The 26,614-nt window shown below is 39.9% G+C and overlaps 1 protein-coding gene across 1 annotated transcript in view; it reads right to left on the reverse strand.

Annotated features, from left to right (window-relative positions):
* The window catches only part of shank3a (SH3 and multiple ankyrin repeat domains 3a), a 325,227-nt gene that overhangs the window by 176,454 nt on the left and 122,159 nt on the right, over window positions 1-26,614 (reverse strand). The window contains exons 4-5 of the mRNA XM_089135496.1: window positions 16,387-16,590; window positions 11,094-11,165 (exon numbers count right to left, since the gene is read on the reverse strand). Coding sequence (XP_088991622.1) covers window positions 11,094-11,165; window positions 16,387-16,590 — 276 coding nt within the window. The remainder of the gene's footprint in view (window positions 1-11,093; window positions 11,166-16,386; window positions 16,591-26,614) is intronic.

A 26,614-nucleotide genomic window follows, 5' to 3' on the forward strand; every position in this document is an offset into this window, starting at 1 on the left:
TACGTAGACCTACACCACAAAACTATAGTTGAGGATAAATTATTTAAAATTGGGGAAGTCCAGCATTATGGACATGACATTTGCAGTCAAAACTTGAAATAAAAATTCTCAGAAAATACATGTATTGAAACGTATATAGGCTACCTCCTTAAAGGACTCCAGACATTAGACAAATATCAGTCTATGTTTTATTTTGAATATTAGGGAAAAGACACACATTCATGCGTGACAAAAAAATAGGAGGCAAAATATATTTTTTGTAATTATGTTAATTACATGGCGCAAATCGGATGAGGAAGGGTTGGCTCTGCAGTTTCCATAGAACTTAAAATATTCATTTTATTTTAGTTTTCGTGTTCGCATTTATGAGGAAAAAACAATGTTACAGACGCGACCGCTCTGAACTGGCACTAAAAGACTGCTTTAAAACTTTGACATATCTGTTGCCTTTAAGAAGTAAAAGCAGACAATACACTGTAATACAACTGTAATACAAGCCTCACTGAACATGTAACGAGTAAAATATTACTGAAAATTGATTAGTAATGCCTTACACTACTGCGTTACAGCAAAAAATAATATGTTACTGTAATGTATTACTTTTGTAATGCGTTACTCCCAACACTGTTTATGAACAGACAAGTGTGCACGGGACACTACTGTCCTACAAAGCAAAAAAGGAAGTAACTGCGCAGAGTGCAGAACTGAGAAAAATTACTTTCACAAGGGCTTTCTGCAGTTACTGTACAAACGACTACCATTTTTCTCCAAAACGACACACATTTGAGATAAGATGTTTTGTCACGGATGCCTTGAATGTCATGAAAATGATAATCATTGTGTATCGAAGTGTATAATGAAGACTTATTTTTAAATCCCTAAGGAAAACATGAATTGGAAAAACAATGTCCGCCTGTGTTTTCTCCATCCATTTAGAAGGTTATAGGACTATTTATTTTGTTATCCAAACAATAAGCAATTATATGGTTAGTTTAACACAAGCAGGTAATTATATGCATTTTGTATTAGCTCTCTTCAGTTTGCAGACCCCACAATCCACCAGTTGAGAACCACTGGTTCAGAAAACTAAGCTGATTTATATTAAACACACACACACACACACACACAATTAGTAACATACCTTGGGCCCTATCTTGCACCCAACGCAATTGACTTTGTATCTGACGCATGTATCATTCCTATTTGGACTTTTCCCTCCACAGACGCACGTAGGTAAACTAGGGAATGAACTTGCGCTCCCTGGGCGGGTCGGCGCAAAAAGGAGGCGTGTTTCGGCTCAAACAATCCCTAGTGCTTTTTTGCAGAAATCCAGAAATCAATTGCGCCAATGAGGGATAGTTCACTTTGAAATTAGTTTTTGATATGTTTTAGCTTACCTCAAGGGCATCCAAGATGTAGGTGTCTTTGTTTCCACAGTATTTTCAATTTTGACATTTTTCAGTCAAACCGTTATTGTCTATCAGTCATACACTGGAGGCTAAGGGGGTCCACCAAAAAGCATGCACAGAGAAGTCAAAATTAAACATGATTTAATGACTCGTAAATGTAAGTACAAATTGATGGCCTAAGACACGAATCGAGCGTTTTTTTGTGAGAAAACGAACAGTATTTATATTGTTTTTACCTCGTGTAATCCAAGTGATCTGAATCAGTTGTGCAATGTTCAACTGAACCGAACTGAATCAGTTCAATGTTACGCCGGAAGTGATCGCTTGCGTGTGACGTCACTCAATATATACAAGGAGATTTCGGAAGTTTTACCTTTTACTAAACATATTTAGACATACCGAAATCGTCTTCCATTGTGGTTTCCTGTATATCTAAATATGTTTAGTGAAAGGTAAAACTTCGGAAATCTCTGTTTAAACAAAGAGTGGCGTAGGCGCACAAGCGATCACTTCCAGCGCATGCGCAGACCGAAGCGCCCGTGCCGTCAGATCATTTTGTCATGGCTATGATTACAAGGGGTAAAACGATATAAATACTGTTCGTTTTCTCACACAAACCGCTCGTTTCATGTCTTAGGCCATCACTGTGTACTTACATGTATGAGTCATTGAATCATGTTTAATTTTGACTTCTCTGCGCATGCTCTTTGAGGTGAACCGATTGAGGACCCCCTTCACCTCTAGTGTATGACTGCCAGACAACAACGGTTTGACCAAAAAATGTCAAAATTGAAAATGCTGTGGAAACAAAGACACCTACATCTTGGATCCCCTTGAGGTAAGCTAAAACATATCAAAAATTAATTTCAAAGTGAACTTCCCTTTAAAGGGGTCATATAATGCCATTTTTGTACAAGTTAATATGTATGTTTAGGGTCTAAATGAAAACTTTGTCATATAGTTTTATTAAAAATGATCATTAGTATTTTAAGAAAACACTTATTTTACTTGGTCAAATACAGCTCTGTTTTCAGCAAGCCGTTTCAGTGCATATGCCTTTAAATGATAATGAGCTTCACTCACTCCGCCCCTCTGTTCTGCGGGTGTTTAGACACAATGCATGTGGAGTGTTGCCTTAACAACAGTTGAGGGTATATTTTGGAGAAAGAATGGCAGCGGGAGTCTCTGAGGACACATCTGTGCAACCGTATCAGTTTGAACCGGAGTCGGACCCGGAACAAGATGGCGGCCGCAAAGAAGTTAGACAATTAAGGCTTGAACAGGATGTTTCTTATGGTTGGTTAACTTAATGTCACTTTGATCTATTTTTGTATGCACTGGCAGGGTAGAGTAGTGAGATACAAACGCTGTGTGTTTATTGATGTATACGTTAGTTCATTGACAGATAGACGTTACAACTAATGGTCATGATAAACTTTTTTCTGCGATTTGCAAAGATTAACAAAAAGGTTAATAAAAGTTTACACTCACTTTCATTGGAGGTGCAGAGGGAACATTATAGTTGGTACTGATTTTTTTTTTTTTTTTTCAGGAGCAGCTTCTTAGAAAAAAACAGCTCATACTGACCATTGTTTATAAAGCAGTCTGGTGAGAAATGATTCGTGCAAACATGAACGCATTGAGAAAACAAAACTCAGCCACTGTGTCTTCAGCGGATCGAATTTAGAAACATCAAAATGACTGCTGTGTTCATTATTACACCCAAGAACAGAAAAAACACAATCACTTAGATGTCATTCTGATCCAGCATATCAACAATGATGGACTATGATGACAGCTCGCTCAGGGCGGGGATAAGTTGAAACACTGCTGTCAATCAACAATCATGGGAGGGGCGTCCGACCATGTGACATCACACAGTTGAACAACTCGATTTGAGACGGGAAAACATACAAGGGGATTAAAACAAAAACACACACATTTTATCATTATATGATGGTTGTGTACAGGCACTGCCAACACACATTTCAGTACAATCAACTTGAAATGTGTATGCACCATTATATGATCCCTTTAAAAAAGATCATTATATGATGGACTTTATGCACCAATATATGATCCCTTTAAAAAAAAAGTGCCGGCGCGCACACACATATAGACAGATGTAAACTGGCCCTGTAAACTGACACAAGTTAGTAGCCAGAACACGTTTTTCCAAACAAGCAGCTCCAAACCTGTACTAGCTTGGGGAGGATCAGAGTCTTCTGTATCTCTCTCACATACACACACACTACATACAGACTGCCTGAGAGGAATGGGGTGAATGTCAGTGAAACAGAAAGAGGCAGTTTAGATTTTAGATTTCAAAATTCAGCACCCTTCAGTTGAGTTCATAGACTCTGATTTGAGTTTACATAATTGTGGCAAATCATATCATATCTGTCGCATCCCAAATATTTGTAAACTGGAAATAACAATGAGAGAATTGAAACTCACCAGTTACTGTTATACTAATACAACAACAACAAACACCTTTATTTATAAAGCAATACAATACAACACAATACAAATTGACCCAAAGTGCTACTTTAATATTATAAACTTTGAGTAACTTCACTTCAAGGAATCTTTAAATCCCCCACTCCTCCGCAGACCGGAAGAATCACACTCACTCACGCAGCTCATGTTCAGAGGTGCCTTAAATGTTCGGTCAAGCTACACGCTTTACAAATTTGTCAATATTTAAATAGTATTTTTTATAGAACAGGACAGTTCATTTTCATATTAAAGGTCCAATATGTAGCTTTTTTTGTAAAATGAATCCTTTTTTATCCCCTGTGTTTTAAGGGGTTGTAATCACTCATTGCAATGATTTCGGGTTTTGCTATTACCTATGAAGGCCAATATTCATATTTATATGTGAGGTCTCCAGGTCGGATTTCCTGCGAAATTCATCAGATGTGACGTGCATGCGCGCTCCCGAGCCTCTCTATCCTTATTACAGTCTATGCGACCAACGGCACTTCAGTTGACGTTATCAGACATAGAGTCTGATAACAGCTCAAAACGTCCTGCCTCCAGCACAACACAGACTCAAACACAAACTCCTAAAAAAAAATAAAAAACAAAAAAAAAGTTTTATCTGCTGAAGCTCGTCAGGCAAAATCTTAATCTGATCGATTCCGGACGAAAACATGGATCAACATTGGCAACATATTAGTAAACTCTAGTGAAATAGCAAGGTAAACTACATGAAACATGAAATGGATACAAAAGAATGTTCCAGGATAACAAAAAGTCGGTGCTTTAGGATGTAACTTATTTTACTTGGTAACGTCGTCACCCCACTACTATCCTATTGTTTATACACATTTCTAGACACGTTTAGTACAGTAATGTTACTTCATACGATCTTACTGTTATCGTTGATCGAGCACGCACAAGCACATGAGCACGAGCGCTCTTTTTGCATTCTGAAACATCACCACTAGAGGCCACTAAAAACCTTTAACTTTATTAACTCTATAATAAATTAACGATTTATTATCGAAAAACGATAATAAATTGACCCCATGAAAGGTTATCCTTGGAATTGATCTATCCTAGACAATTGACATAATAATATTTAATTATATTTCGTTATGATTGATTATTGATATATACAATCGATCTAATTTTGCTTACCTGTATGAAGAATTCACTGTAATTCGTTGTATATACGGAACTTTTTCCCTTTACAGGTAATGCTGCTAGGCTAATCCTTTCATGGGATCCATCATGTAATTGAGTTAAAGCCCTATTTCTTGGCAAGTACTAATATAGAATTTATACGCTAAAGTTAAACAGAAAAGGACTGCCGACACTTGAGAAATGGTATAGATAAATGGCACTTCAATCAGATAAAACATTTTGAAGCACTAAAATAAAAAAATCCTTGGATGGAAACTTGGCTATTGATGTCTAACTGACACGGCAAATGCACATGTTCATAATGGTGTCCATTTTGAAACATCACAACAAAAGCCTATACAATCTTAATGCAAATACAATGTGAGGTGTGTTTATCTGTGGAAGCTGTTGTCTACATGCTCTAGTTGTCTTCCTCTGTCATTCTCTGAAGACCAGAACTTGCTAACACACAGCTGGGCCTGCAGTGTGTCCTGCCAGCCCTGTAATTCAGCTCAGGTGAGATTGTGATGGCGTTGGTCGGGTTAAGCTGCATGCATCTTTATGAGCCCAGTAATGCAATGATAACTGCTCCGTTCCACATTAACATCAGCTGCTTCAGCACTGAGAGTCTGTTGTCTCTGCTAAAGAAAGACGTCTTTCTACCGTCTGTTATTTGACCGTCTCTGGCCTCCAGGCTCCACTAACCACATACAGTGCATTATTTTTCATCTCAGCTCCGTAAAAACAGAGTGAATGACTGAAAACTAGGCTAATGTTCGACCTGAACACAGACCACTTCGCAAATTGATGGTTCACGTGTGAGTTTGCGTTCATCTGAGAGCATGTGTACACATGTGCATTTGTGATCATCTGTGTTTACCCAGCAGGAGAGGTCAGAACAACAAATGGAAACAATGTCAGTTTGTAAGAGGATTATGGCTCTCACCAACCCCCCTGGGCAAGCAGGAGATGGCGCAGTCCGGCAGCTAAATGGCACCCACAATTTTACAACAACAAAACCACAATGACAGAAAAGCAACCGTAAATTACGTTGGCCCTGCTGAATTGGAAGACAAATCAGCATAGGCAGCACTTAAGAGTGTTAGAAAATACAAGATTAAAAGCTTGATTTTCACCACAGGTGGACTAAGGGAAAGATTACCAGTGAATAGCAACTTAAATTCTGGTCTTTCAATGGTACCTTGTAATTTTTGGAGCTTGACAGCAACAATGTAAACAAATATTCAGGAAAAAGATGATAAGGATTGGAAAAGTCACATTGTTCGAGCACTAATCTGAATATTCACTGCATATGTCCCCTCAATGTCCATGCAAGTTACATCTCTCAGTATAAATCAACATCTACTTTATATGCAATAGAGTAGCATGAATATACTGCTAAAAACGTCCACTTGTGTTCCACTGAAGTAGGGCTGTCGCGGTTATGGAATTTCCCTTGTGGTAATGTTGAGTGGCTTAATAGCGCGATATGCAGTATTACCGCCATTTATTTATTTATTTAATTTATAGACCTATGTATTTGTTGCTATATAAATAAAGTTTACGATGTGGACAAAAACGAGGACATTTTCAGTAACCAATGTAACCGAAACTAAACAGCGTCTACAGTTAGTACATGCGCATTGAAAGACTTTCACTCAGTGCGCATATTGTTATGACAACGGACTTTGAGCGAGTCATTGAACCGTTCATTCAACGAACACGTTTAAAAAAAGCTGATTCATTAAAAGAGATGTAAAGAAACAAGATGTTAATTATTTCAACTTTTCAAGGCTCAGCTGAGCAGCAATGCGTCGCATGGGCAACGCTGAAGCTGATGCTTCACTTATTAGAGACCAATATATCATTGATTCAATGCGTGACTCACTGATTTTATTTCCCTGTGGTTTCCTTGTGTTGTGGGATGCTGACCAGCGCTGCTGCTGACGCGCATTTATGGGAAAATACCCGTGAAGAGAACGTTAAAATGATGATGCGACAAATATTTCGCTTCCCTTTCACACGACAAGCTTTTCACGACTTCAAAGACAGACGCAGGTAGTTGCACGCGCTCTGCCGATCTCTCTCATTCACTGTCTGTGTGAAGCCTGTAGGCTACACATCACCATGATAAACAGTCTTGTTATCATTATGAACTTGTTTAACATTCAATACACATGCATTAAGTTCAAAACAAGAAGGGTATAGCCTTATAAAAAAAAATAAAAAATAAAAAAAACGTGAACATCGCGGTTGCTGCGGTTACGTGCAATCCTCTGCGGTTGACTTGTCAGAAGCGCGGTACCGCAATATTGCGGTTACCGCGACAGCCCTACACTGAAGAAAGATAATCATTAGTATGGAATTCCGGTGAACAAATAATGACAGAATTAAAATTTCTCAGTGAACTAACCCTTTAACACTAGAAGTGCCAGAATTCCAAAACTACTAGAACGGCCACAAACGGTCATTTTGACCGTTAGATTCAAAACAGTGTTGATGAATAATTTTCGTAATTATTTTTGTCAACCATATTTTTTCAAAGACGAAAACGAGACGATAACTAAATAAAAACTAGGTTTGAATGACAAAAACTATGACGGAAATGTTAGATAGTGACGATTTGCGACGCGGTCAAGGCTATAATAATAGGACTCGCAGAACTGAACAGCCAATGCAGCAAAACAAACAGCGCAGGAGAGGGTAGCAGAGCTCACCATCATCCGACATGAATGGAACATCTGGATCGGCCGTGTCTGATGATAGCAGCCCTCTCTTTTTCCTTGATGTGACTCTGAATCACTCTCTGATGAGGAGGAAATGTTAACTTGCACCCAGGAAACGTCGCTGTCACTTTCCACCTCCGATTGTTCCCCTGCATCCGAATTATAGATAACTGTAGTCCGGTTTTATTTGCTTATTTCTGATCAACAACTAATGTAGAAATTATTATATAGCAAACACCGCTACAGAGGTGACCGGACGGACCATTCTGTTGACAGAACACGATCAACCGCGGGATATTTAACAAAAAAATACCGCAAAATTCAGTGCGGTCAATATGACCGTCTATGGCCGAAATAGGTAAATATGTTCATTTTTTTTGTTTTGCCTTACGTTTACGTAACTTAATTTATATGAAAAGCATTTTAAATGAAAATACAGACAATTTTAGGAAAAGTCAGGTACCAGCAGGATTTTATTATTTTTTTCAACAAAGTTATTATAGATATAAAATTCAAAACGGTCAAAATGACCGTTGTGGCCGTTCTAGTGTTAATAAGCACTAGTGTGGATTATTCATTGATTATGACTTTTTCATTTCATTCAGTGCAGTAATACGGTCACTCAGGGTGACGCCGTCAGCCGTGTGGTATTATTAGTGTCATCTAAAGAAAGGCTCTCATCTAATTGGATGGAATAGAGGATTCAAACCGACATGATGATGCCAAAATTGATACAAAGCCAACATTGATTTTCATTTATTGCGCTAATGGCTCATTTTGATTTAGGCCATAACTCCTTTTCTCTTGGAGAGATGAGAAGAGATCTTGTTCATTGAGGCCAGACGGGCCAAAAACAGCAGCATTAACATGATGAGAGGGGAGTTGATTGGACTGGCTGGTAATTGTGGCACATTACGGTCTGTGTTTATGAGAAGTGTTGTTGATCTGTGAATAGCAGAGGAGGTTACGGTCATGTCATACACGTTCAAGCAACTCGTGATTGCTGCCATCATTATCATCATCTTCTATCTAAACAGCTCAATGACACCTCAACACCTTCAGCATTCCAGGAACCATTGGGTGGCAGATGTGACTAGCTTAATAACCATTATCTACGAGACAAACTTCCTCTAGAGGGCGCTAGGCGGGTCAGAAAGCTGAATCATCCATAGGGTTATTTTCATCTCTAGATGTTTAATTTAAAACAGTGGTACAAATAAAAAGCATAATTATTTAAATCTATTAATTAGAATTATTTCACTCTGAAGAACAAAATAAAATTTGCCAAAGCAATCTCAATAAAATGATCTCATGTAATCTGCAGCGCTAATAAAAGTCACAGGTGCCATCCCAGAAAGCAACAGTGTAGGCCCAGATCCAGCCCACATCTGGTACACATGGTGTAACGATGAGGCAAGGAGGAATCCAAATGCCAGTGTAACGGAGGCCAGCTAGTAGTTGCTGTGCGAGTAAAACCTCACTCCCCGATCTCAATAGGCGCTCTAGCGACAGACGCTAGAGGCTGCAGTCTTTAGCCTCCTTGCTAGCGCGCCCGACTCTCACGCCGGAGACCCGGGTTCGAGGCCCGCTCGGAGCGGGGCGAGTAGGACCCGGGTGTGAGGGGTTACATTGGTGCCGTGACCCGGATGAGAGTGAGGTTTAGGGGGGTGAGTGTAACGGAGGCCAGCTAGTAGTTGCTGTGCGAGTAAAACCTCACTCCCCGATCTCAATAGGCGCTCTAGCGACAGACGCTAGAGCGCCTATTGAGATCGGGGAGTGAGGTTTTACTCGCACAGCAACTACTAGCTGGCCTCCGTTACACCAGCACAATGGTTTAATAAAGATAATAGACAAACAAAAGGTAAATCCACGGAAACCAAAGAAACTTAGAAACAGTAACTCAGAACAAAACTCAGAAACAAGAACTCAGAACTAGAAACAACGCTACAGTGAAACATCGACCGACACCCAACAACTGAAACACAGGGGTTTAAATACACAGACAAACAAGCTAAATGAGGGAACAAGGGGGCGTGGTAAATCAGAACACCTGGGGAAACTTATAAACAAGAAAAACTACAAAGGACTACAAAACATGGCACAGAAACAGGAAATAACTAAAGTCCACACAAGACAAGGAAAACACAAGACAGGAATCGTGACACATGGATTCCACAAGGCCCATATGTGTGGGCCGGACCTGGGCCGACAATATCTTGCTGTTTGGGATGTGACATCACCTTAATTTATTACACCTGAATTGTAGGTGTGGTCACACCATGTCAGAATTACTATAATTACGAGATTCTGACTTGCAAAAGTTGTTCGTAATTACAACTTTTCATCAAAAAATATTTCATCAAATCTGATATTTTTGTTTCAAAAAATGTGTAAATTCTACTCATTTTAAATGGTTAACTTTTAAGTAATTCATTTGGTTAGATGTTACTCAATTCTAATTTGTTAAATTTAATTTATAATATTGATTGTAATTTGTTGCCTCAATTTTACTGATTAGATTTAACATATTTAGTGATTTCAGTCATATTCATTTTTACAGTGCGTGCGCATACATTTGAAATAACGACCTCGAGCCCGCAGAAGACGTGATACGTGAACTAATCAGGAGACCCCCTTGACATCGCTTCTGTGCACGGCACCTTCTCAGCAAGTAGGGGCGCCATTGCCAATAATTGAATTGAAATAATAAAAAATAGAAAACCTTCGCGGCACAGAGGATTTTTTTAACTGCTCGTGCCGTCCCCCATGTAACATGAAGAAATAACGCCCAGGGCAACTGCCCGATTCGCCTGTGCGTAAAACTGCCACTACCGCTTCAAGCAGACACTGGTTGTCATCTAGTTTTACGGCAAATGTCGTGAAGACAGCAAATAGGATATCTAATTTGAGACATTCGTACAGCTAAAAAGCATAATTATTCAAATAATTAGAATAATTTATCGGTGAAGAACAACTTAAAATTTTCCAATAAAATGATACAAATCCACATCAATTAATCACTGTTGGTCTGTTGAGAAAAGTAGCAGGTACCATGTGACATCACTTCAATTTAAACCTGAACAATGACATTCATTCATCATTCACACAAACTTCTAGGGTCATAGGGCTGGAGCCTATCCAGTTTCTTAGGCCAGAGGCAGGGAAAAGCACCCTGGACAGTCCATCACAGCGAATAATGAAATAGAGGAACTTTAATAGCTACTGAACTTAAAAAAAATAAATAAATAAAATAAAATGTGGCTATAGTGAAAGCAGATCAGCTAAATGCATTGCATTATGTGTAAAAGATAGAGGCTAAAGCACTTACCTTAGTGTGGAGTTTCGACAGCTGTTTTTCATCCAGGTGGGTCTGTGTGTACACTCGCCTCTTGTAGCGAAACTGCCAAAACAAAAAAACACAGCATGGATTAGCCTTAAAGCGCTGTTAACATCACAATCTTTGTTCTCTATAACATCGTTCAGTTAGCCATGTTTGCTAAAACTGATAAGTGGAAGAAGACAGACTGTGCTTGAGTGTGAACTGCTGTAATCATAACTGTGGGCTACTTAAACATCTGCACATCTACATTAAAGCTGCACAGTCTTCTAATAGAAAACCTGCTGTGAATCATCAAACTGCATATTCAGGCAAAACATGAGGAACATGACAGCAGAGTCTTTTAAAACATCCACGGATGAGAAAATTGACCGTTTACAAAAGCCACGCCCCCTAGTAATTGTTACTATGTCAGTCAAATAAATGGTCAAACACGACCAGCGTGACAGATTGCCATGTCATGCCGAATGCAATTTGTGTGTTTAAAAAGTAACTATAGAGACGGAAAGATGCAGATAACCATACATTATTTAAGGTTGTTTCTAATCGTTACGATATTGACGATATCCCCGTTGAGAACATGCATGGAACTGCTGGCTAGCGAAAATAAAACATAAAACCAGCCAGCACCCTCTCGCTCACCACATACCCCCATCACCCCTCACAGGCCGGGGGGTTAACAACTTAAATTTTAATCTGTAATCTGTAACAATCCCTTAAAGTGAACTATACCTTTAAAAAAACAATATAAATTATAGAAAACAATTCTCTTGAGCTATGGGATGAAAGGGAAAAAAAAAATCAGCATTTCAACCATGACAACAAAAATAAAGTTTAAGAAACTCCGAGGCAGACTGGGAACTCAAAGTAATGTATCGCTGTCAAACTCAAGGCCATTAACAAACGCCTCAGGAACAACCAAGTCAAAATGTGATGATAAAAGAGAAAACGTGTCAAAAGCTAACAAATAACAAGAGTGAATAGATCTTGCACGATCAGAACTCACCACAGAATCCCGCTGCTGCTCTACGTGTCTCTCTGGCTGTGGGCAGTAGCAGTACAAGCGAGCCGACACTATAATTCTCAGCACTACCCAAAATTCTTCTGTCCTACACCTCAGCGCCATCAATCCCAAAGCACGACACCAACTACAACACCATAGTGCAAAACGTTACTGTAAAACAGCCATGACTTTGAGCTGCAGAAGTAAATGCTGTACACAAATCCATGTGCCCGTGAAGAGGGCAGGGCGAACACTGACAGCTCCAACGCTCTGCTCCATTAAGATCTGACCGTACAGATATTCCCCCATCCCCATCCCTCAATCTATGAGTCTATCTAGCAAACCCACGAGGGCTCTGTTCACAAGTGGTGTTTGGGAGGCCAGCATGTGGCAGATCTATAGACCCGCTGGTGTGTGTCGATGGACCTTCTGCTGTGTAGTGATGGTGCCTGAACCATATGAAGTGTGGCAATGCTCAGCCAGGAGCAATGACAGCACAATAAACGATTGTGGACAGCTCACGTGCAGAGGGTTGCATTGGGAAATGATGAAACGCACACATACACACAGACACAATGCCTCCCCTTCTGTTTACGCACATGTTATATCCCTCATGGTTGACAGTTTTGCTTTTTACCAGACAAAGAGTCTTCAGCTGTGGCCAACAGTATTCACATTCAATATATGAGAGTCAATATTTACAGTGTTAACCCTTGTTCTTCATCACCTCTGCCATTCCCTTTGGCATGCTGGATATCAGTTTTGGGGCAAATCCTGACTGGTGGTTAAGGGATTTTTCTTGTCCACTTGTCTTTTGAGGATTGACCACGGGTTCTCTGGGATTAAGATCCAGGGAGTTGCCTGGCCGCAGATCCAAAATTTCAGGAGCCACTTACACAACACCGGTTTCAATGAACAACTGAAAACTTTTTGAATTTGAAGATCAAGGTATTTGAAGGAAAATTGTATTTAATTTGTCTTCCAGGAAACATGCTGTTGTTTCCGAAAGAGGAGTAATACATTATTATTATTATTTTATTATTATTTATGTTTAAATAAAATACGAACATTTAGGAGATCTTCATCCTGTTCAAAGGTTTTCTCAATGCATCGTGTTCAAATATGCAATAGACACTAGAGACCGTCTCAGTTACGGATGTAACCCCCGTTCCCTGAGTAGGGATCGAAGACATTCCGTCAGATGATGATGAATGGAATTTGCGCTTAGAAAGCCTATCAGCTTCGCTCAATATAAAACGAGCCAATGGCAAAGAAATGCCATGTGTCTGCGGATTATGCAAAGCGCATCTCCACCTCACCTCGTGAGTATATAAGGAGGACGCTGGCAGCAAAACAGACACGTTTCTTAGCTGAGGAGCCAAGACTGAGGTCAACGGAACGGAAGACTGAGGAAGACGGAACGTGGATTATATCCGTAAACGGAGACGTTCCCTTTTGTTGCCACTCCGAGTTCCATCGAATGAGAATGGGATACCAGTCTAATCACGCCACCTTCTCAGCTGTCTTCCAGTGCCCTGCGTAAATCTGAGATCCTTGTTGTGGAACTGGCATGGACGAAGGACTCAAGACGAAGGACTGGACGAAGGACTCTTTAGCACAAGAATCCCAAGGTACACTGGGAAGCATATCCCATAGTTTTGGAGGGAATATGCAATTATTGCTAACCTGGGGGGGGGGCTTACTCACTCAGAGAGGCTTACAGTGGAAATACACATGTGGGGGTCGCTCAGGAGAGGGACCATGCACACGGGACGCACCTAGCCAACGCACGGGCAATAGACTGGCACCAACATCAGAAGTGCTGGAGGAACTCAGGGCTTATGAGGTTTACTTGAGGAGAACAATGGCGAATGAATGGCGAGCAAGCGAAGACACCTGAGCGGGTCCAGTAATAGCTGGTTGAAGCAAGTACACGAGAGGACACAGGCTCTACTCGGAGATTATAGAATCTGGCGAATGTGTTGGGTGTCGCCCAGCCTGCAGGTCTGCAGATGTCTGTTAGCAAGGCGCCATGTGCTAGAGCCCAATAGGATGCCACACTCTGGGTGGAGTGGGAAGTCACACCAAGGGGGCACGGTCGATCTTGCTATTGGCATGCCAAAGCAATGGCTTCCACTAACCAGTGGGACAACCTTGCGTGCAGGTTGAATGAGTGCAGGTCCCCTACCCTCTTGATGGAGTCCAATGCAACCAGAAGCGCTGTCTTCATTGACAGGAAGTTAAGCTCAACTGATCTCAAATCTCAAATGGAGCACTCTGCAGGGCAGTTAGAACTACTGAGAGGTCCCAAGAGGGAACGAGAGGAGGGCAAGGAGGATTCAGTCTCCTCGCTCCTCGCAGGAACCTGACAATCAGGTTGTGCTTCCCATACCAACTTACCTTTGATAAGGTCGTGGTGTGCAGCAATAGCGGCGACATAGACCTTGAGGGTGGAGGGAGACAGCTTTTGCTCCAACCCATCTTGAAGGAAGGAAAGAATCTCCGGGGGTCTTCTCAGTGAGAAGAGTACCAGCTGACGAAGAGGTTCCACTTCAACGTGTAGACGTGTCTCGTGGACGACGCTCTAGCGGAAGTGATGGTAGCCACCACAGGTGTCTCGTAGACAACGCGGCCAGCTGTGCGCCAGTGCATCCGTGCAAAGAGTGATATGGGGGTGTCAAGCAGAAGGGTCCACCTGACATCCTGCACACCGGACAGGTTCAGCCACAGAATGGTGAGCATCACCTGAGTTCGGAGAGCAAGGTCAGTGACGGCGCGCATCCAGGTAATGACACACAGTATTAAGAATAAAGGGTATTGAAAATAAATTCAGGGGTTTTTTTTGTCTTGTGAAGTATATGTAATCATCTTTCATGTAAAATATTTTATTCAGGACCATACTGAATAAAAAATAACAAGCATCTCATATGATCCCCGAATTTTGTTAAAATAATTAACATTTTTGCAGATTCTCTAAACTTTTGAGCACAACTGTAATCAAATATTTTCTGATTGGCTGTAATTTGTGTGGACCGGAGATAACTTGAAATTGGAAACTTAATTGATGTTAGTTTGACATAAGTTTACTTAAGTCTATATTAAATCATATTTATATACAGTATAATCACAATAATTCATTAATTGTATAGTGCATTGCTACAACTTAAAGTCACTTTACAAAATGAAATAGATATAACGGATGGATGGTATTATAGTTACTATTGCATCACACCTGGTTAGGACACAGTGCTGTGCTGCCTGACTGCAGGGGATTTGTAGGTTATGTCAGTACGTCTACACAGTCAAATATATTTAGATGTTTATATAGATGTGTGTCTTTAAATGATGGCAAACGGGTTGAGACATTAATTCATGCTTTGTCATGGTTTATGGCACCTAGGAGACATTTGTAATAAATTTATAGTACAGCAACAAATTCAGAAAGAGCCTAACTGCATAAAGGAAATGATTTCTTTCTGTCATTTATCGGCTCACAGCAGAAATATGGAGAGGCCATTTTTCAGAAGCCAACTTTTGTTTGCTCTCTCGCTCAAATGCAGCCCCACAAAAGTAAAAATTGGAATGATAAATCAGGTGAAATGATAATCAGAGTATTCCTGACCACACAGGCTGACAGAAGAGGATGGAACAATGGAGATATACTCAAGAAGGCAGGGTGCCAAAATGAGATCTGCTGAACACACTGTAAGCAAGCCAAGCTTTTCTATTACTGGTGCACATGGTGTGCCTCAAGAACAGGGTGTGAATTATGGAGGGATTTGGGGGTATGACCCTCTAAGTAGGGCTTAAACTACTTAGTAATCTCAAATATGTCAATACGAATCGAATATACATACAACACTGGCTGAAACATTTTGCCAACTAGGTAACATTAGTAAATGCATTATCTAACAAGTGAGGAAAATATTTACTACAGTATTCAATAATATAAGTTAACACGAGTAAATAAATATAAATCCGTTCCTTGTTAGCTCATATTAGGTCAGTTAAATTAAATAATATTAACAGATACTTTTGACTTTAATAGGATAACACTTAGCCAAAAGTGTAAAACACAGCCATAGGTTGTGTATCAAATAGTAGTGTCACATTCCCTCCAATCACAGGAAAAGACCATTTAAAGGATGAAAAAAGAGAGGAAAGTAAAAGAAAGCAGCACCACAATTAGTAGAAAGCAAATAATGAATGAGCTGAGCAGAAAATGGATGTGCAGTGGAACTGTGGTCTGCTCCATGAGTAAAGTCAGTGAAAAGCCCTCACCTCAAGGTACGGGACAGGAGGGATGGCAGGAAGTGGGTATTCTTTCAGTGTGCGCTGCTCATCCAGGAACTTTCCAGCTTTGCCGTTGTATGCAGGCTGGAAGAGTCCGTAATTTAACACATCTTTCAGGCTCTGGTTGAGTGTGCAGAGGATTTGTTGTTTTGACAACCAGATAGGTGACTCCAGGTTAAATTTCATGCATTTCTGTGGAGAAAACACAAAGACAGACACAAAAAGTCATAAAAAATCCAATTACGCAACAATATATTCCCTAAAAAATACTCTTTGTTTAAAAGTTTTTGAAAAAAAGTAACTTAGGCTCACCAAAGCAACATTTATTTAATCAAAAATACAGTAAAAGCAGCAAAATTGTGAAATAATAAAATAGTTGATAGGTATTGTAATATATTTTCAAATGTATTTTATTCTTGTGATGTCAAAGCTTAATTTTTAGTAGACATTACTCCAGTCTTCAGTGTCACATGATCCTCCAGAAGTCAATATGCTTACTTGGAACTCAAGAAACATTTCTCTTTATCATTATCAATTTTGAAAACAGCTGCTTATTTATTTATTTATTTATTTATTTATTTATTTATTTATTTATTTATTTATTTATTTATTTATTTATTTATGTTTAAACAGTGATGATTTTTTTTGTTTTTTGTTTTTTTTTCAATTCTGATATAAATAGTATGTTTAAAAATAACAGCATTATTTGAAACTTCTCTTGACTTATTGCTTTGTTCTTTTTTTATATAGTAGTAAATACAGTAACTATAGCAGCTTTTATTTTTGTGGAAACTAAGTTTTCCATGGTAACTTTTTGACACCTTGTTGATTTATTTTTAAATACGATTTATATTGGATGCATATTTGTTGAATATGAATATAATAAATTATCTGTACAAATAAAACAAATTAAGTGATGATATCAATTTCTTTGAAGGTGCTTCTGCATGTGGCACTGTCAATATTTTCTCATCTCTCCAGAAATCTTTATACTTTTTTTGTTCTCTCCCAGCATTACTGTGTGCTTAATTTGTAGAGCTTTTGCCCCAAAATCAACAATGAAGATTTACACCGTGTCCTAACCATGCGATAAGATTCCAGCGACAAGCAATTTGCCTGTCCACACTAGATGCGACCCGACACAAACAGGAGCCAAACGATACAAACAGGAGCCATCTCATGAGGTTCAAGGTTCTATCTCCACTTTTGGTCGAAATTGAGTTTTTGACATAATCTGATCCATTAGGTGTTTATTAATGCCTGTGTGGTGTTATTTTTTGTAAAAAAAAAAAGATTAATATATAAAGCTATAATAGAAGATTATACTACATAACAGTTTTGCCAGCTGGGATGTAAAAACTTTGATGCTCAATATCTCAGAACTGCCTAAATGAAGATAGAACCTTATAATTCTAAGCTCACGATCTTAGAAAATAGTCTAGTCGATCCCCGAACGCCGTTCATACAGTTCAGAAGTTCGCTGAACTTCATACAGTTCAGCTGACTCAGCACAACGTTCGTGGTTTGACTTGTCGTGACTGTTTTCCAAGATGGCTCCTGTCTGTATACACGAAGTGAACTGTCTTTATAAAGTATCTTCTTATTAAACGATCTGTACACTTACAAAGTTCTCAATGCTTCGTTTTGCATGTATGGACCCTCATTATGTTACTGTGTTAGTGAGGGGCTATTTTGAGCCTTGTTAGTGGTATAAACTAGCGATTTATTTTTAGAAAAGATTTCCTTGTCCTGTCTGATGTTAAACTGTGCTTGTAGCGTGCACTCTTTAATTCTATTCATTCATTCTATTCATCAGGATCAGTGTCCATGTTTCATTATATCATGTTAGTATTATTTACCGGGTTAATGTTGTTTCCATAACCCCAAAATACCACTTAATTTTCACTGTATTGTTTTGTATATTTTTAAATGAATCATGGCTCAAACCAATTTACTAACTTTATTGTATTAACAAAAAAAAAGTTAGCTTATACCTTTTATTTATCATTCAGTATTAGTCATATTCTTACGATTTCTATGTATAATAAGGAAAGTGAAATGGTACTTGTGTGTCTGTGTGTCTCAACCATCTTTGTGAAGTAAATTTGCTTGGTTTTTATAAGCAATTTTAGGTTACACTTTATTTCGATAGTCACTTTAGACGTTCTACTAATTATAAGTAACTTTTCAACTACATGTCAACTTAGAGTATTACTATATTATAGTAGACTGTCAGTAGACTGTTAGGTTATGGTTAGGTGTTAGGCTTTGGGCTAGGAGCATAAGTTGACTAGTAGTCGCCAAGTTACTTATAGTCAGTTGAATGTCTGTTGGGGGACCAACAAAATAAAGTGTTAGCAGATATTAAGCTGACAGTCTACTAATACTCTAATGACAGTTAGTTGACATGTAGTTGAAAAGTTACTTATAGCTGGTAGAATGTCTAAAGTGGATTATCGAAATAAAGTAATACCCAATTTTATAATATATATGTGTGTGTGTATTAAGGAATTAGGTAAAGTTTCTTAAAAACAAAATTAAAAAAAATGGTCCATGGCCATTCTTAATAACACACAGTCACTGCCCTTTCCACAACGCTGTAATTACTAGAGGCAAAGAACCAGCAGACCACAGAAAGAGAGACAGCAGGAGCGAGAGAGGCTTTCAGCGCTTTTGTTCACTTCTCTTCTCACCAAATACAACATCAAATGCAGCTTTGAACTCTTGTCTACTGCGTTTATTTTACCAGAGAGCCCAGCATTAAGGAGACAAAGATGGGGAGGCGAGAGGACATCAGTCTAGAACACACACACAAAAAAATAAAAAGAAAAGGGTCTCAGAAACTTGTAATTGTCTGCAGAATTCCCCCGAAGTTAAGCCAGCGTTTCAGTCTGTTTTCCAGAATCCACCGCGGTTGTTCCTCTTGATTTTCAATCTTAAATTTCATCACTCTTTTCTTAGTTTATCTTTGCTCACACTGACAGGAAAATGAAGCACATTCAGCTCTATTTAAACTCAGAACAAGAGGTAAACCAGGCCGCTGCCAGACGACAACCCTCTATTTAACATGCAAATGGAACTGACGCGTCAATACAATAAAACAATAATCACACATCACACTTATATTCTTCATTCTGACAATGAGCTGACGTCACAGTTACGAGCCGACGTCACAGTTACGTCACAGCGTTAACTGGAGGCAAAACAAAGGGAAAACTGGAGGCAGCCAATACAAACCAGCACAGATTCGGCAACATAATATTAAGGATCTAAAATTATTATTAGTGGTGCTTGCTGAAAGCAAGGCAACACTATTACTATTGTGTTTTTTGAGTCGGCCAAAAAGTTTGGCACGCTACTCCTCCCGCAGTTTTTGTCACACACCCATGAATGAGGTCTCAAAACGTGCGGATTATTCGGGAATGGTGTGCTATGACTTTTTTAAGCGATCGGGGGTACGATGTTCGCCCGAAGGGCGAACAAATTTCCCAAAAATCCCATAGACTTAACATTGCGACAAACTTTGACGACTCATAGCTCCGAGCGAGAATTTCACAGAACCCTGCGATTTACCACATTTGAAGAGGCTGACAGGCTCTGTAAGAACATACCTCACAATGGGGTAAAAGTTGCACCCCTGGGGGGCAGGAGCTGCCCAAATTTTCCCCCATTGACCCCCATGTTATTTAAAATTTCTAGTATAGCATTATACTATTCCAGGAAAAAGTTTGGCGCACTCCTACGTCCACAGTTTTTGTCACAGACCCATGAATGAGGCATCAAATCGTGCGGCCTATTGAAGAGAAGTGTCCTATCACTTTTATCAGAGATCGGGGGTACGGTGTTCGACCCAGGGGCGAACAAATTTCCAAAAAATCCCATAGACTTAACATTGAGACAAACTTTGACGACTCATAGCTCCGAACAACGATTTCGGAGAAACGTGTGATTTGCCACATTTGAAGAGGCTTGCAGGCTCTGTAAGAATATACCTCACAATGGGGTAAAAGTTGCACCCCTGGGAAAGCAAGGCAACACTATTACTATTGTGTTTTTTGAGTCGGCCCAAAAGTTTGACGCGCTACTCCTCCCGCAGTTTTTGTCACACACCCATGAATGAGGTCTCAAAACGTGCGGAATATTCGGGAATGGTGTGCTATGACTTTTCTAAGCGATCGGGGGTACGATGTTCGCCCGAAGGGCGAACAAATTTCCCAAAAATCCCATAGACTTAACATTGCGACAAACTTTGACGACTCATAGCTCCGAGCGAGGATTTCACAGAAGCCTGCGATTTACCACATTTGAAGAGGCTGACAGGCTCTGTAAGAACATGCCTCACAATGGGGTAAAAGTTGCACCCCTGGGGGGCAGGAGCTGCCCAAATATTCCCCCATTGACCCCCATGTTATTTATTAGTGGTGCTTGCTGAAAGCAAGGCAACACTATTACTATTGTGTTTTTTGAGTCGGCCCAAAAGTTTGGCACGCTACTCCTCCCGCAGTTTTTGTCACACACCCATGAATGAGGTCTCAAAACGTGCGGAATATTCGGGAATGGTGTGCTATGACTTTTCTAAGCGATCGGGGGTACGATGTTCGCCCGAAGGGCGAACAAATTTCCCAAAAATCCCATAGACTTAACATTGCGACAAACTTTGACGACTCGTAGCTCCGAGCGAGGATTTCGCAGAAGCCTGCGATTTACCACATTTGAAGAGGCTGACAGGCTCTGTAAGAACATACCTCACAATGGGGTAAAAGTTGCACCCCTGGGGAGCAGGAGCTGCCCAAATTTTCCCCCATTGACCCCCATGTTATTTATTATTAGTGGTGCTTGCTGAAAGCAAGGCAACACTATTACTATTGTGTTTTTTGAGTCGGCCAAAAAGTTTGGCACGCTACTCCTCCCGCAGTTTTTGTCACACACCCATGAATGAGGTCTCAAAACGTGCGGATTATTCGGGAATGGTGTGCTATGACTTTTCTAAGCGATCGGGGGTACGATGTTCGCCCGAAGGGCGAACAAATTTCCCAAAAATCCCATAGACTTAACATTGCGACAAACTTTGACGACTCATAGCTCCGAGCGAGGATTTCACAGAAGCCTGTGATTTACCACATTTGAAGAGGCTGACAGGCTCTGTAAGAACATGCCTCACAATGGGGTAAAAGTTGCACCCCTGGGGGGCAGGAGCTGCCCAAATTTTCCCCCATTGACCCCAATGTTATTTAAAATTTCTAGTATAGCATTATACTATTCCAGGAAAAAGTTTGGCGCACTCCTACGTCCACAGTTTTTGTCACAGACCCATGAATGAGGCATCAAATCGTGCGGCCTATTGAAGAGAAGTGTCCTATCACTTTTATCAGAGATCGGGGGTACGGTGTTCGACCCAGGGGCGAACAAATTTCCAAAAAATCCCATAGACTTAACATTGAGACAAACTTTGACGACTCATAGCTCCGAACAACGATTTCGGAGAAACGTGTGATTTGCCACATTTGAAGAGGCTTGCAGGCTCTGTAAGAATATACCTCACAATGGGGTAAAAGTTGCACCCCTGGGGGGCAGGAGCTGCCCAAAATTTTCCCCATTGACTTACTATGGTGAAGGATGTCCCGTCAAATGCATGTGTTTTTCCTACTATGGTAAATTGCATAGGGATTTTGTATTGAACATAGCTCTGGATCATAGTGTCATAGAGACAAGGGGGCGGGCTCATTTTACTCAGACGACCAATCAGTCTCTCAGGATCATTATGAAGCTATCAAGCCACGCCCTAGCAACCATATAGAGCACCTTAGCAACAACTCCCATAGACTTCCATTGAAAGAGATCAAAGGGATATCTCCGGATAGAAGTGTCATAGAAACACAAGGGTGGTCTCGTTTGACTCGGGGTAGCAAACAGCCAATCATGAATCACCTCAACAATTTCTGGCCACACCCTAGCAACCATTATCGAGCACCTTAGCAACCAAATTTTAAAGAGGGATATCTTCCATTCTGAATGTCATACAGGCTTGGGAGTTGTATTATATCAATTATACTGACAAGCAGCCTTTGGAGATTCATGATTGGCAGCTGCCAAGCCACTCCCTAGCAACCAAAAAGAGTACCCTAGCAACCATTTTGCAAGGCCTACATCTCTTTATCAGAACATCGTATAGAGATGGGGGTTGGTTTATACATTCACATTGACTTTGGAGCTTCATGATTGGAAGCTGCCAAGCCACTCCCTAGCAACCAAACAGAGTACCCTAGCAACCATTTTGTAACAGCTATATCTCAGCATCAGAACATTGTATCACGATGGGGGTTGGGTCTTTTGACGCATGCTAGCACATAGAACTTTCAAAATGCTAAACATGCTAGCTGTGAATAGCTACATGCTAATATTGATTAGCTAAGTGCTAAATCATGCCATGAACAATATAAAAACTCTATAATAACCATATGTGAACACTACCAACCACCTAGTAATACCATAGCAACTACCCAGAATACCCTAGCAACAACCTAACAACACCATAGCAACCACCCAGAACACCCTAGCAACCGCATAGCAACACCCTAGCAACCACCTAGCAACACCCTAGCAACCACCCAAAACACCCTTGCAACCACCTAGCAACACCCTAGCAACCACCCAGAACACCCTAGCAACCACCTAGCAACACCCTAGCAACCACCCAGAATACCCTAGCAACCACATAGCAACCACCTAGCAACACCCAGAACAACTTAGCAACCAACAATAATACCCTAGCAACCGCCTAGCAACCACCCAGAACACCATAGCAACCAGCCATAACACCCTAGCAACCGGGTGGTGAGTTTTGCCACTGCAAGCACCACTTCACATTTTCCTCTGGAAATGTACATTCTAGTTATCATTATTATTAAATGTCATCTTGTTGTGTCATTGGGTGCAAGAATCAATGAAAAATGAATATGCTGTATCTGGTATTTTTATTTCTAGAAAATATTCACATCGTTAAAATCGCACCGTGATGTCACTCTTTACATTGTCGTCTTCTTTGCGCTGGCTAGGCAGAACTGTGGATCGTATCACACAAGTCTTGTGCATGACCATTCAGCATATAGTTATAGGCATCTAGAGATTAATATGCCCTCACTTTCTTTTTCCGCTCTGTTTCTCTATCAGGCAGTGTTAGGTGTAGAAGTCAGGCCACTCAACCGAGATAGCATTAACGTTAATCCTATCAGACCGTCCATCCATTGACAGCGTGTACAATGCGGGGCGGCCAATCTGGTTCCGTCCTTTAAAATTAACCTTTGCCAATAACAATCGCGATCCTGGACACTGAGTGACCTTGCAAATTAACATAAAATCAGATTTTCCCCAGTCATTGTAAAAACAAGTTAACAAAACTTGCAAACTAATGTTAGGGAAGCGGACAGAAGAATCGTTATGCCACCACCTAAGCTCCGCCCTAAGTCACCATGTTTACCAACTGAAACTTGATCTATAGACACAACAAACAAAATTCAAAAAAATATCAAAGTAGAGCCGAGAATCAATTTCAATTTAAGTTGGGACAAGTGTATGTGTATTGTCACAAATTAAGAAAACTATAAATGTGTGTGTGTGTGTGTGTGTGATTTCTTGCGGATGTATTCAAACCCCTACTTTTTTACACATTTTCCACATTTTCGACCCGCTGTACGCTGTAAACCAATCACAACAGACTGAGCTGTCTGGCCAATCAGAGCAGAGTAGCACTCGGAAAGGAGGGGCACTTTAAAACTACTGTACATTTCATGACACAACAACAGTAGTATTTGTAAAAATTGTGGTGGATTAACTCGTCCGCCATGACACAGTCTGTGATAAATGTTTAAAGTGGAGTGATACAAACAGTTTCAGTGCTGATACTGGGGGAATATCACACGGCTTCGAGACCCAAATCAAACATAAATGTATCAGCCTGTACACATAGGAGCAATACACAAGCACAGATATTGTACCAACAGTACTTGGGAGAAACTTACTTGATTTTATTGGTTACTTCCCTTCTAATGTCTTTGCAAAAGTGCATTAAATATGAATGTCAAATTTGAAAATATCAGCTCGAGTGCTCACAACTCATAAGCATTAATACTCACAAATGAAGAGAAGCATTGTATACAAGCTGTTTAAGACTTAAACTCTATTTGATATTATATAAGTGAGAATATGGAGCTTTTAGTTGTTGCGAGGAGTCCATCTTGAGCCAATCTTCTCAAAGGACTCTGGAGAGGATTAATTACCCATAGTTAATCTCTTAAATTAATCACCAAACTGCCTTGGGTGTTTTGAAATACTAGTAACTGTGATGATCAGATTTTTCAGTATATTGTCATGCTGTTTACTAAGAAAATGTTTTTTTTTTTTTTATTAATATTATTCCTGGTTAATACATACATACACAGTGTTTTGGCATTGAATGTGCGTGTGTGCATAACGTGATGTGTTTGTGTGCACCTGCATGCGTGTGACAGTGATGGACTGTGCCTGTCTCATTCTCCAGATGTGGTTTATATCTCTACTCCACGTTCCTCTGGAGGCCTGCTGAAAACCAGCCTGCTTACCAAAGCCCTATTGAGCAAATCCACTGTGTTTTCTGGCCAAACCAAGCCATTATCCGAGGCTATACGCATCCAGCTCAATCAATGCATTGTTTGCAATCTCTCTTTCCTAAACTGATGTCAATGGAGGTCTGTTATGAATTCCCTCAGGCTAATGCTATCAGCATTAGTCCATGATTTCAGGAAATCACATCAGCACTGCTGCATTGTGGGAAAAGCACTGCCGATATGGGTGGGGAGTATTTGGGGATGTGTTCATTTTGATTACAGTACGTATGAATTTATATTGAATTTCTAATTTCTGGCTAAATTATGGACAGTGAGACAAATAGAAAGACTTGTTTGGTAATTTGTAAAGCAATGTGTTTGAAATGCATAAATATCTAGTTTTGTTCTAAAATATAGGGAGCATTTTCTGATTCAAAGGGTGTTTCAAACAGTATAGGCAGCAAAATGATCCTTCCTTCGAGATAACTTATTGGATCAGAATTCAGGAAGTTCTACAGAGGCATTCCCAGAACTCATTACAGTAACCTGAAATGTTCAGTCAATACTAAAACATATCAATATATTTTATATCTATTTATATTTTCTATATTATATTTTATATCAGTCACATCTAATTAAAAATGAACTATGACACAATCCCAAGCCCTTCACTGGTGATTATTCTGGGGTGTTATGTCAAAGTAGACAAGAACATAAATTTAATATCAATATTAATTCATAAGAAGAAGATTTATCCGGCGCATGACGTAAGTTTAGGTGAGAGTAGACACCTCTCGAGGTTCAGACAAATAGGGCTTGGCAACAAACTCAAGCTCCTCTTACATTTCTCTTAAATTCTATTTAAAAACTTTTTTGTCTGTATAGACGCACCGTAGCGGCAGCAAAAATTATTTGGCAGCAAAGTGTGGTCTAGCAACTCTCTGTTGGCTTTCGAAGTGGAAAAACCAAACTCTGGTCAGGCCAATCACATCGTGTATAGAGTTGGTGGGCGGGCTTAACACAATGACGGCAGAGTTGTGACGGTTCTGCGCCGTGATTTTCCATAGGTGATTTCCCTGCTACTTAAAAACAAACAAGATGCTGCTGGCAAACAGTGGTCTTTCGATTCGGCTTTGGCCGCGACTCTGGAAGTCACATACCTTTATCTGCAGGAGGGATGTTGTCCTATTTATCCATTTGCAGCCACTTTGCGTACACATTTTTTTGCAAATCGGATAGCTATCCTCGAGGACAACCACGCTTTTTTCCAACAAAGTATTTTCATACTGAACATAATTCACTTCATAAGAACTCGAGGGCGCTTCACCTTCAGCTTCAGCTGTCTACGTCACCTTTTTTGCACATTCGTTCTTGCGCCCTTCAACCAATACAGTAGTTTCCGGAGTGTAATTTTTTTTCTCCCTTGTATTATTTTTTTACTCAGTAACGGATATGATTTCAAATGTAGCGAAGTACAATACTTAGAACAAAACCTACCTAAGTACAAGTAAAAGTAGAGATTTTAAAAACTACTTTAAAAAGTACTACAAGTTCACACACAAAAAAAAAAACTACTCAATTTCCACCTAAGTGTGAAAGTAAGTTCTTTATTGTCCTTTGTTCTAATCGTGATA

Source organism: Pimephales promelas, chromosome 10, assembly GCF_988280905.1.
Source record: "Pimephales promelas chromosome 10, fPimPro1.hap1.1, whole genome shotgun sequence".
In the NCBI taxonomy this organism is placed as follows: domain Eukaryota; kingdom Metazoa; phylum Chordata; class Actinopteri; order Cypriniformes; family Leuciscidae; genus Pimephales; species Pimephales promelas.